General features: G+C 39.7%; 1 protein-coding gene across 1 annotated transcript in view; it reads right to left on the bottom strand.

Moving 5' to 3' along the window:
• Nucleotides 1–13989, bottom strand: part of Sh2d4b (SH2 domain containing 4B) — a 105721-nt gene that overhangs the window by 70813 nt on the left and 20919 nt on the right. Inside the window, exon 2 of the mRNA XM_027389420.2 lies at nt 799–958. Coding sequence (XP_027245221.1) covers nt 799–958 — 160 coding nt within the window. The remainder of the gene's footprint in view (nt 1–798; nt 959–13989) is intronic.

Genomic DNA, 13989 nt, shown 5'->3' with positions numbered 1-13989 from the left:
GAAAGAAAAAGAAATGTTAAAAGTTGTTGAGGAAAAGAGTCTGACTCCAAACTTTCCTGAAGGCTCACTCAGCTGTCCTTCTATAGTAGGACAGCTGAGTGAGTGCTACATAAATAATGTTCAGAGGAACAACAGATAGTCATGGTGAAGCAGTACTGCTAGACCATCCCTGTGAGAACTTCCCAGAGTAGTTGGGGCCGTGAAAATAGTTCATTTGGTAAAATACTTGCCATGTGAGAACAGGAAATGAATTCAGATCCTTAGAGTGCTCATCTAAATCTGGATGCAGTAGCACAGGCTTATAATCCCAGCACGGAGGCAACAGAAACAGGAGGATCCCTAAAACTCACCAGCTACCCAGTCTAGCTGCATCCATGAGCTACAGGTGCCATGAGAGATCCTGCCACAAAAATAGTGTGGAGAGTGACAGAAGAAATCTGGCATTGCCCTGTGGCTTTACACACACAAACATAGGCACATGAGCACATGAACATGCACCACACACACAGCATGCTGTCCATACCATCCAGGTAAATCCAAACTTCAGGCATGCAGGAAGTTAGGTTTTTAGGCCTTATCACAGATAGGAGAAAACTGAGGTCCCAGATTAGCTGGTTGGTGGTTCTAACACTGGAACCCACAAGGTTTACTGACAGGAGACTCTGAAGCCTTGGTTATGTGATCTTTACAGAACTCAACACAGTCAACCACTGACCAGCACCTCATTTTTCCACCCAAAGCTTAGATGCACCTGGAGCTCCAGGCTCAAACCCCACCCTCCCAGCCAGCACCTCTCACCAGAGTTCCTCAGCCTCTCTCTGTGCTTGCAGCCGTGCTCTCTCTGCAATCAGCTCCTCAGAGATCTCTTCATAGGGCTTGTCACCAGGGCCTTCACCCATGACCCACACCCAGACCTCGCCGTCTGCTCCCAGCAGCCACTGGATATGCTTGTTGCTTGCTGCCCCATGGTGGAAGGAGGAACAGAGAGAAAAGAAGAAACATCTGGTTTCCAGTTAAAGAGCAAGCTAAACTGCTGCATTGCACATGGGCTATAGTTATTGCACAACTCAACAGAGCAACAGTGACTTGGGTGCAGATTCAACACATTCCCTCACACCATCACCTCCAGGCAGCAACATAACAGCCAAGCCAGCATCCGAGGCTAACATCAGAGATGAGCTCTCATGAGGTCCATGTTAACAAAAATATCAAGTGTGATACTCTGTAGGAAATGACTTGTGCGACTCCCATGTTGAGGCAGTCAGGTGTCAGTGAGTCTTCTCTGCCCTCTCACTTTCCTATCCACTAAATAGAAAGAAGGAATCAGAAATGGGAGAGTCTCAAGGCGAAGCAGCCTGGAGCCTGGTGTCTCTGTGATATACATCATGCTGTAATTTGAGCAAGAAATGAACCTTTGCTAGATACAGCCACTGAGAGCCCTTAGTTTGCCAGTAACAGCAGGCTCCACTGATGACTGTGACTAGATCAGCAATGTTCCTCCATGACAGGGTTGCCACAGCAATAGAAATCCTGCATCTGGGTTTAGCATCTGGGTGGTGAGTGATACCTAGCAGGCCAAACATCTGGAGACCCATGCATGTGGGAACAAAACAGCTGGCAAAAATAGCATGGACTCATTAGAGCTTAAAAGGCAAACCCTGTGTTTTCTGAATTGAAAAGTTGAAAATGAAGCATTAGCAATGTGTATTGGATGCATCTGACATGGTATTAAGAGAAAAAAAAAACTAAAATTCAAGAAGGAATCAAGAGTTTTGCAGGGAGAAGTGAAAGAGAATGGAGAGAATACAGAAATTGGGGATTAGAAGGAGAAAAAAAAAACCCTAGGTTCCATATTATAAGAGATGAACTGGGCATGGCAGTGAATGTCTGTGATCCCGGTACTCTGTAGGTTGAGGCAGGAGGATCATGAATTCCAGGATAATTGGGCAATGTAGTAAGATTCTCCTCTCTTCTCCCCCTGCCTCTCTCTCTCTCTCTCTCTCTCTCTCTCTCTCTCTCTCTCTCTCTCTCTCTCTCACACACACACACACACACACACACACACTCACACACACCCACACACACACACACAAATGCAAAAGGTGAAATTTTGAAGTTTTGCATGATCGAGCTCAGTAGTCTCTGTGAATGAGATGCCCCGGGACACAAAGTACAGTGACTGTGAATATGTGGTCTGTACACCCCACTACAGCAGATGCCGCTAAGTAAAACCCCCAGCCCCCAGGACCTTGTATTTGCTCATGGCTGTTTCCCAGAGGTTGTCCCAGTCTCTGACTGAGCATGCCAGGCTCATGACTGAGACATCTGACTCCCTGCCAAAACATCCTTGCATTACACTGTTCTCTACAATAAAGCCCCAGCCTCCCTCTCTTTTACTCAAGGTCAAGTGAGAAAATTTTAAATATTTATTTTAAATAGTGATAAACCCATTACATAATAGTACTAAATTGTTTCATGAAAAAAATAACTATGTGTTGTAAAGCAACAGAATTATTATTAGGCCCACCATCACTGAGCCACTGTCCTAAAGGCTCAGTTGTCTGCCTTCCTTCTACATACATAATTGATATAACAATGATCAGAGTGAAGAGGCAACCTATAGGGACAGAAAAAATCCTGCAAAACATACACCTCATTAAAGTTTAGCATCAAAATACATAAGGAACTCGAGCAACACAATATCAACAAAACAAATAATTCTGTTTAAAGTGGGCAAAGGGCACCTTACAAAAGAATACATACAAATGGCCAGCTGTGGGAGAAAACATTCAACCTCATTAATCATCAGAGAAGCTCAAATCAAAACACAGTGGGATATCACTCCATACATGTTAGACGGGTGAACAGCAAACATATAAAGCTAAAACTCTGGGGGCAGGGGCTAGAGTAATGGTTCTCAACCTGTTGTGACCCCTTGGGGGGGCTGAGTGACTCTTTCACAGGGGTTGCAAATCAGATATCCTATATATCAGATACATCACTATTCATAACAGTAGCAAATTTAAAGTTATGAAATAGCAATAAAAACAATTCTATGGTTGGGGGTCACCACAACACGAAGAAGTGTGGTAAAGGGTTGCAGCATTAGGAACGTTGAGAACCACTAGGCTGGAGAAATGGCTCAGCGTTACTTGTTGCTCTTGCAGAGGACCTGGATTCTAGTCCCAGAACCCAGGTAGCAGCTCATAACCATCTGGGACTCCAGTTCCAGGGGAGCTAACACCCTATTCTGCCCTAGTGTGAACAGCACATATGTGGGCACAGATACACATGCAGGCGAAACACCCATACACATAAAGCATTTGTTTGATGATTGATTGACTGACTGACTGACTGACTGACTGACTGACTGGCTGACTATTTTCTCAGACAGGGTTTCTCTATGTAGCTATGACTGTCCTGGAACTTTTTCTGTAGACCAGGCTGGCTTTGAAATCGACCTGCCTGAGATCAGGTCTGAAATCACTGAGATCGACCTGCCTCTCTCTCCCAAGTGCTAGGAGGAAGTATGCCACCACCACCTGGCATTTATTTTGTTTTTGTTTAAAAAAAAAAAAGCTTCAGGAAGCATAGAGATAAAGGAACATGTGTACCATGTTGTTAGGATGTGAATTAATGCAGCCAATATAAAACAAAAACTATAGAAATTTCCCTGAAAACCAAAACTAAAGGTGTCAACATGTACACATACGCACATATATGTATGCATTCAAAAGAAATTAAGTCATTATGTCAGAGATGTCTGCACATTTGTATTTGTACAGTATTATGTACAACTGACATTGAGTCAACCTATGTCTACCAAGAGACATGAACACATAAAAACAATTAAACATTAAGGAATGAATAATGAAAATGTGATACAATATTTTCTTGGAATACTATTTAGCCCTGGAAAGTAGAAAATCATATAATTTTCAACCACATAGGTGAATGTGGTGATATATTATGGATCAGGGATACAATTAATATTGAAGCTAATGACCATGATGATGAATGAACAGGAGAGATGATTTCAAGATATTTGAAGAAAAATCAAAATGTGGCAGACAAGGTCACTTTAAAAGGGATCATAAACAGGGCATTTCTAGAAACAATGCTTTTTATAAATGTAATCCAAACAGAATGCTCTCCCTTCTGGATTGTGGAGAAGGTGTGGCAAAGGCAGACATTGGACTGAAGAATGTAGGTCAACAAAAGACATTCAAGATAATATTTTGCCATCAGAAAAATGCCTTGAGGGGCCACTCGAAGTCCCCATATCAAATTCTGTTCCATCATTTCCTGTAACTGTGGAAGAAACTCCTTCCCAGGACAATTAAGGAACCTAAGACTGTTATAAGAAAACATACTGCTCTGGAAGATATATCTGACTCTGGATTTATATTATTCATGCTACAGGTGAATCTGGGAACACTGTGTTAAATGAAAGAAATCAGACACAAAAACACAAATATCATATGAACTTATACATATGTGGGGTGTAAAGTGGTTATCAGAGAAGGGGGAAAGGGATTAGAGATATGGTGGGATAAATGCATGTGTCTCTAGTTGCATATATGGGCAGCACTAACTGGACTTAATGGGTTATTTAAAAAAGCAAACATGAAGTGAGGAGGGGATGTGTTTAGGGATAGGAGGAGTTGGAGTAGAAAATAGGGATAGAAGAAAATATTTCATTGTATATATGTATAAAATCTCAAAAACAAAAAATATTTAAAGCACATCTACCTCATTAGTATACAAATTTTATCTTATCTTTAAAAATGGTAAAAAAAAAAAAACCTTTATGTATACCAAAGACTGTAGGGAGACACCCTAGCCCTGGCCCAGGCAACACAGACAGGTGTGCCAGGTGTACCGGGACATGCCCGTGAGGGCGGAATAAAGGGAAGTTGGGGGTCTGGATAGGGCAATGGCCTTTGACCTCTGAAAAGCTAGAGGCTCTAGAAAAGTTAGTACAGGAACAGCTAGAGGCTGGTCACATAGAGCAATCTACCAGCCCTTGGAATTCTCCTGTATTTGTTATCAAGAAGAAGTCAGGTAACTGGAGAATGCTGAAAGACCTGAGAGCCATAAATAAGGTAATTCAGCCTATGGGCTCTCTACAGCCTGGAATGCCATTGCCTTCCTTAATACCTAAAGGATGGCCGATCATAGTAATTGACCTGAAAGACTGCTTTTTCACTATACCATTACAAGAAAGTGATAGAGAAAAATTTGCATTTACAATGTCAACTCTTAATAGCTCACAGCCAGTTTGGAGATACCAATGGAAGGTTTTACCTCAGGGGATGCTAAACAGTCCCACTTTGTGTCAACATTTTGTACAATCACCTTTGGAAATAATTCGTAAAAAATTTCCACAATCTCTTGTTTATCATTATATGGATGATATTCTTTTATCGGATTCTGATAAGGAAACTTTGGAAATATGTTTGAAATGATGAAGGAGTTTCTGCCTAGATGGGGTTTACAATTGCCCCAGAAAAGATACAAAGAGGAGATTCTATTAACTATTTAGGATATAAGATAGACTTACAAAGAATCAGACCTCAAAAGGTACAAATTAGAAGGGACCATTATCAAACTCTTAACAGTCTTCAGAAGCTACTAGGAGAAATTTCTCAATTACAGACGATTATTGGTATGGAAGGACATGACTTAAAGCATTTAAAAATGACACTAAAAGATGATAAGGACTTAAACAGTTCACGAATATCATCTGCTGAGGCAGAAAAAGAGTTACAATGGGTTGAAAACAGAATATTGGATGCGCATGTAGATTGGATAAACCTTGATCTAGATAGCATTCTGGTTATCTTGCCATCCAGAGAATACCCTTCTGGGATTCTGATGCAGAGGGAAGACACTATATTGGAATGGATATTTCTGCCACATAAGCAGAACAAAAAATTAAAGACATATATAGAAAAGATTTCTGATTTGATTTTAAAGGGCAAATTAAGACTTCGTCAGCTGACTGGAAAAGATCCAGCAGAAATTATAGTACCTTTAACTAATGATGAAATTTCCTCCTTATGAAAGGATAATGAATATTGGCAGATAGCTAGCTCTAACCGACTTTTTGGGAATGATTAGTAACAACTATCCCAAAACCGACAGAATTAAATTCATAAAAAAGACAATTTGGATTCTTCCATGCATTATAAGACAATCTCCCATTTCTGGAGTTCTTACCTTCTACATTGATGCTAACAAATCAGGTAAGGCTGGTTATAAAGCAGGTGAGGTAAGTAAAGTCGTTCAAAGTCCGTACACATCTGTACAGAAGGCAGAATTATATACAATTCTCATGGTGCTTATGGATTTTACAGAACCTCTTAATATAGTTACTGATTCCCAATATGCAGAGAGAGTTGTCTTGCACATAGAGACTGCAAAATTCGTCCCTGATAATACTGAACTAACCTCGTTGTTCTTCCAGTTACAGGAAACAATCAAAAACAGAAGTAACCCACTGTACATTACGCATATCAGATCCCATACGGGTCTGCCAGGCCCACTGGCACAAGGCAATGACAAGATTGATCGTTTATTGATTGGCATTGTGCTAGAAGCCTCAGAATTTCATAATGTAAATAGCAAGGGTTTAAAGAAGGACTTCTCCATCACTTGGCAACAAGCCAAGGAGATAATGAGAAACTGTCCTACTTGTTCCTTTTATAACCAAACTCTGCTGCCAGCAGACTGTAATCCTAAAGGCATTCGGAGGAATGAGATCTGGCAAATGGATGTCTTTCACTTTACAGAATTTGGAAATTTGAAATATGTGGATCATACCATTGACACATTCTCAGGTTTCCAATGGGCTACTGCTCTCAACTCTGAAAAAGCTGATTCCGTTATTACACACCTACTGGTGATGGAAGTCATGGGCATACCGGCGCAGATAAAAACTGACAATGCTCCAGCATATGTCTCCACAAAAATGGAACAGTTCTTCAAATATTATAACATTAAGCATGTCACAGGTATACCACACAACTCTACAGGACAAGCAGTTGTTGAAAGATCTAACAGGACACTTAAGGAGATGCTCCATAGGCAAGCTGGTAAGTTGAAACCCCCCAAACATAGATTGCATAATGCTTTATTAACACTAAACTTTCTTAATGACAATGACAATGAACAAACAGCTGCGGAAAGACACTGGACTGAGGAAAAAACTGCTAAACTGAACCAACCAATGTTTTTCAAAGATGTACTGACCTCGGTATGGAATCCCGGACATGTGTTACATTTCGGTAGGGCATTTGCATTTGTTTCCACGGGAGAAGAAAATCTTTGGATACCATCAAAATTGATCAAGATTCTAATTGAAAAAGACAACCCTCTCAACAAGGATGACTGACAGTTATTTACTGAGGTATATCTCATGAACTAAATAAAAGCCTCCCAAAGGATGGGAAGTGCTTTATTTTTATCCTCACAGGAAAACCTACCTCCAGAAGTCAAAGGACACTACATGTGTAGATACTTAAAGGAAAGAACATAGCTATAACCATCAAACAAAAGGAACGTGCCATACGGTAAAATTTACAGCTGTCTCTCAAATAACTCTATTTCTCTTCATTTCCTAGTCCCTATTCAATTAAATCGATGCTGGATTTAGAGTTGTATTTGGCTTTCCTACCCTAAAATCCAAGCATGTTATTTAACGAAATTTTAAAGTTTCTGTGTTGTATCAAGAAGCCAATTGCTGTAATACAGAATAAATGAAGAATAAGAGGACTATCTTTGTCTTTTCTTGGCTCTTTCTTTCAAGGCCTACACCCTCTCATAATTGCCGTTTTTCAAGGATTGCCTTTCCCAGTACACATACATGTACAAGCAAACATTTTTCTGATGACACTTATGTTTGAGTCCCATACAGCCAATGAGAACCAGCCTGACTACAATCCCTACATGCTCCGGAAAATGAATTGGACTACACCTCCTGGATTCAACTCACTCCGTTTCTACTGACACTCCAACCAGAACCTCAAGTAATGACTTCAATCAAGTTGAGGATTTCAACCTAAATCTTCAATCAAGCAAATCTCATCTAACATGGACTAACTCATTAGAGACTTTCCCCGTACTTGCATTTTTTTTTCCCCACAGGACCTCACGAGGCTACCATCATCCCATTTCAGCAGGAAATAACTTAGAAGATGCTACGCCCCCGTTCCCCATTATTGTTTATTAGGGTAATGTAAGCCTAGTTAAAAATGACCTTCTTATTGTTTAGAGTTGGGATTGGAAGGAGGTGTTCAAGTTAGACACCCTTTCCACATAACTTTAAAGCTTAACTGGAATAGACATAGAATGTGCAATGGCAGATTATTGTATCTTCTTATATTTCACCTTTATGATTGCTAATTTTAGACGTTTTACACTATTAAGTTTTAATCCTCTTTTAGACTAAAAGGGGAATTGTAGGGAGACACCCTAGGCAACCCGGACAGGTGTGCCAGGTGTACCGGGACATGCCCGTGAGGGTGGGGTGAAGGGAAGTTGGGGGTGATATAAGAGGAGGTTCTTAAGGGCTGCACATGGAGACCCTGGCCCTTCTCTCTTCTGCTCCCCCAGCTACTGGCGTTGGTTCCAGTTCCCTCCCTCTCGCTTGACTGGTGTATCTCCATAAAGAAAACCTTAGCACTATTGGCTGCGGGCTGCTCACTCATCAAAAGACTTGTTTTAAAATGTTTTTATGACGTATTATTTTAAAATTGGGTCTTGTTTTACATTTTTGCAAATCTACTGACTATCCAGCCTAATTGAAAGGAAAGGGGGTTCTTGTATCTTCTAACTTCACCTTTTATGACAGATAATTTTGGTGGATATATTTTAAAAATTACCCACATGTACTTGGAAAAAAACAAGAATGGAGAAGACATCACAGCTTTCCCACAGGTAGTTTTAGATACTAGACTAAGATTCAAATAAATAATGGATATTCTTTTTGTTCATTTGATTATTTAGTTAATTATTTAGAGATAGGGTCTTGCTATCAGCCTCCCCAGTGCTGGATTATAGGCATGTGCCACCATTCCCAGCTAGTGGTAGATTCTTAAAGGTTAGTTGCAACATGGAATCTAAACCATATCAATAATGCCATTGTGCTTTTTACATTAAAAGTCATTGAATGTGATGACATAGGAAGTTACCATTATGGGAAGTTGGGTGGGGAATTACTTCAAAAATAAAAGGTCTAAAGAGTTTTTACAAGATTATTGTGTGTGTGTGTGTGTGTGTGTGTGTGTGTGTGTGTGTGTGTGTGTGTGTGTGTAATGAACAAGAGCACTGGATCTCCTGAAACTGGAGTTACAGGTGATTGAGATCGGCCTGATGTGGGTGCTGAGAGCGGAACCCTGGTCCTCAGAAAGAGCAGCACTGAGCCATCTCCCCAGCCACAGTCTTTTGTCTGTTTGTTGTTTTTGTTTGTCGAGCCAGGTAGTCATGGCTGTACAGAACTCACTGCATAGACAAGGCTAACGTCACACTCAGAGATCTGCCTACACCTGCTGGGATAGAAAGCATGCTCTTATATGTGTCCATGATCCCAGCTACTCAGCACAGATGGAAGAATCAGCACCTGAGGCCAGGCTGACTACATAAAAAGACCTTGTCTCAAGACACTTGCAATTTTCTTTTAGTTTAAGAATAAAACTACACTGGTTCATACTGTACTTTGAACAGACCTTGTACTCATGCATGACTTTGCTAGTTTGCTCATGGGTCAACACATCAAAAAGATCTTCCAGTTATTGGTTTTATCTTACAGTTTCAGAAAAGATGCATTTGTAAATGCAATCATGATCTTAGGAGAAAAAGCACTACACGTTGGGCAATTTGTAAGTTCTTTGTGACAGACATTTTCCAAAAATTCTTGCCTTTTACTTGGAAGCAGGAATTTTATCATCGGTGTAAATTTTGTCAGTTCCTTTTCTTGAAGTAACAGATTCTCTTTATTCATTTTTAAATACTTACCTATGAAAAATACATACATCACTGCCTGGCAATCTTCTCTTCAATAAAAGCAGTGAGTCATGGAAAAGACTAGTTTATCAAATTACTGAAACAAGCACACACTTTTTTCTCAATACTCCTGCATACTGCAGCAGCAATGCTTTATGTGGTCCTCTCATTTGTCACACAATAAAATGTTTACTGTTTCACCATGGAGTGAAGTCATCAGTCACTTGTATGGAATGGTGAAAAATACATTGACCACTACCACTATGGTGCCAGAAGATTTCCTCACTGTATTAGTTGGCTTTCCATCACCATGACAAATACCTGAGCTAGTCAACCAATAAAGAAAAAAAGGTCCATTTTAAACCTTTTTTAAGGACTTTTAAAGGGACTTGCAATTTGAGGATCTCAGAACATGATCAGACAGACTTACTGAGGGATATCATACTATGGTGGAATCACACATCAGAGTAGATGGGTCACATCATAGCCAACAGAGGAAGAGAATGAACAGTCCCATAATCCCATCTGAAAACATGTCCCCAATGATCAGGCAGCTTTCTAGTAGAAACAGTGCCAGCACCTCCCAATAGCACCAAACTGAGGACCAAGCCTTCAATATGTGGGGCTTTGAGAGACATTCTAGATACTAACTGTGGCACCCACTGTTGATTTTACAGCCTCAATACAAATACGGTTAAAAGGAACATAGTTTTAATGTTATAAACTGACAACTCAAGAAGGGTCTCACAATGTCCCAGGAATCCAGGGACCACACTTTGAGGATCAATCCATAATATGATAACTTAACTTTCTTAACTTTCTTATGCTGATGGGGAAGGGGCTAATACCTGGAATAACTAAAGAATTCCTGTAAATGGCTGATGAACATATCAAAAATACTTAACTTCACCAGCAACAATTAAGGATAAGGTATGCAAACTGCAACTGACTGTCATTTTGCTCCTACTACAGTGAAAAGCATGGAAAGGTGTAACAGTACCAAGGGTGAAAAGAATATAGAACACCAAAAATTCTGAAAATTCTCTCAAATGAGAAGGCACAAACACAGCATTTTGAAGATAACTAACAATATTTAATATACAGTTGAATGTTCCCCATTATGACTAGAAAGTAATGCTTCCCAGTAAGTGATCTAATACCTGTCTTACATGTGTTTAGAGAGACAAGATGATTCCTGGAGATGTTGCTCAAAATGTAAACAATGGAAAATGACATAAATAATGGAGGCAATGATAGTATATTTATGATACCATAGTGTATGGCAAGGAAAAGAGTTTAAACAACATAATTGCATCTCTAAAGGAAAAATAGAGAGCCACAAAATTAAGATCAGGTTACGATAGTATGATATAATTGTGCTGCTAATAAACTGATCATGGAGCATGTTGTTTGTGGACACAAAGCATATATTAAAATAAGGGATGGACATAGGTATGACTCACATTGAATTTAAATAACAGCTGAATATAGTGGGAGAACCAAAATATAATATTATAGACTCCAGAATGCCATCAAAATGTCTCTGAGATGCATCAAAATGATATGAGGAAAAAGTACAAGCATAGACTTTGGACAGAGGTGTTAAAAACCATGGAAATATATATTATTTTTATTATTCCTATAGAATCAAATGATTTTAATGAGAAATTTTTAAGTATTACTTTTAAAGACATAATATGTGGGCTAGCAAATGGCTTAGCAGGTAAAAGTGCTTGGTGCCAAATCTGAAGACCTGAGTTCAATACTGGGGACTCACATAGTGGAATGAGAGAACTGATTTCTGCAAGCTGTCCTCTGACCTCCACACACATAATGGCACATTGCACACACACATACACACATACACACACATACAAGTGAATAATACCATAATGATATAACTTGCCATACCCACTAGGCATTAACAAGACAGATAATAACAAGAACTGGAAAAAATATAGAAAAAAAAGTCCCCTTGTAATTGCTTCTTGAAATGTAGGGTTGCAAGATGCCCAAGTGATTCCAACCAAGAGAAATGAAAACATGTTTCCACATAGAAATGTACATGTGAAGCCAGGTCCAGTACCATACACATGTAATGCCAGCACTTCGAACGATGAGGCAGGAGGATCCTCATGAGTTTGAGGCCAGCCTATGCTATATATTAAAGTCCTGTCTCAAAAGGAACAACAAACTAGCTAAAAAACAAAAACAAACAAACAGAAAAAACTTTGTGCATCAATGTTATAGAAGTATTGCTCACGATAGCCTAAAAAGGGCAAAAAAGCCATGGATTTACTAAAAGAACAATGAATAAACAGAGATGGCTATGGGGTCTGTGTCAGGGGGAATATACCTAGAATCCCAGTACCTGGGAGGTTGAGGCAGAAGGATCATTATATGCCAGCCTGAACTACATACCCAGACCTCTCCTTAATAAGAACAGCAAATGTTCCAAAAGTCCAAATTGATCCAAACATTCAATGCTGTTAATTCCCAGAATGAAAGCTGACACTAATATTTGACATAACAAAATAAATCTTGAAAAAGAACAAAGTTGAATGACCTACATAGTCCCCATTTAAAATTTACTACAAAGCTACAGTTTTGATAGTTACTAGAAAGCCATAAGCCACTATGATGTTTATGTAAGGGTAGACACATACGTTGGCTAACTAGTAGACAGAGTCCAGAAATAGAGCCACATGTACTTATTTGATCAATTGCTTTCAACAACAGTGCCAAGATAGTGAAACTGAAGAGAAATTTATTTTCAACAAATAATACTGAGAAACTAGCATTCACATACAAAAAAAAATTTTTTTTTTTACTCCCACCTTACATCACATCACACATGTGTCCACATTCAAGCTGTTAAGGTATTAGAACTCTAGTACAGTGTGTGCATCCAGGTTCTGCTCCAAACAGAAAGGTCGTTTATATTTGAAAATGCTGGGAAATCCAAGATAGATCACAGCTGATTTGCCATGCTTTCCTCCAAAACCCAGCTGCCTGAGCAATATCTCCGGGAGAGGTCCTGAAAGACCTCTCATCTCTTGGCGATTCTTCCCTTCATTTACAAGGCACCAACTCTCTCTTCTGATGTTTTCACCAAGGTGTGTTTACTGATGCATGAATGAGGTGGTCAGCAGTCCCAGTCAGCCTGGATTGTAGAAGGTCCCCAAGATGTGGGAATTTCAAACAAGGAAAGTCTTGGCCAACCAGAACAACATGGGTCACGCTTAGCGGGACAAGATGGCTCCTCCTCAACTGAAAAAGTATCTATTATTTGCCTACTACCTCTGAATTTCTTCCTAGAGCTACTCTTCAAAGCTTGGACTCTGAAAGAAAGCAGTCCCACCTTCACCATGGCCTTCTTTTCCCAAAAAATGTAGACCAGAATCTGGAGGGCTAGACTCTAAATGAATAGGAAAAAAATGGGGGTCATTTAAGGCCACATGGATTCAAACTTGGATAGTATAGAAGACACAATGGATAACATGAGGGAGACAGTGGATGTTTACCATTCTAGGTGGTGGTGGGATCTGAGCCAATGGAGCCTAAAAATTAGGTGGACTAAATTCTCAGGCAATAGCTGGCTTTATTCAGAATACCAGAAAATTTATCCTCTGGGAGTTAAGAAGAGTCACCTGAGTAAAGTGTATAGTCACAAGAACAAACCACATGTGGCAAAACCAAGTTTTTCCATAGAGGCAAATAAACAAATAACAATAGCCAGTTGTAATACATAATCTGAAGCAAACTCACTCCTATCCCCTACACCTCGGAAGGACAGAAAAACAATTCCAAGAACAATTCCATGTTTTGAAGAAACATGTCCCAAAACTCTTGCCGGTTTTCTTGGAGTTTTCTCACTAACACTCAGAATTCTCCTCATAGGATTCCATTCTTAGACTCTGTTATGACAATTGGATAGCATGGAGGAAACATCGGATAGCACACAGAAGACACAAGATAGCACGA

The sequence above is a fragment of the Cricetulus griseus genome (genome assembly GCF_003668045.3).
Source record: "Cricetulus griseus strain 17A/GY chromosome 1 unlocalized genomic scaffold, alternate assembly CriGri-PICRH-1.0 chr1_1, whole genome shotgun sequence".
NCBI lineage: Eukaryota > Metazoa > Chordata > Mammalia > Rodentia > Cricetidae > Cricetulus > Cricetulus griseus.
This window is presented reverse-complemented; position numbering and strand designations above follow the sequence as displayed.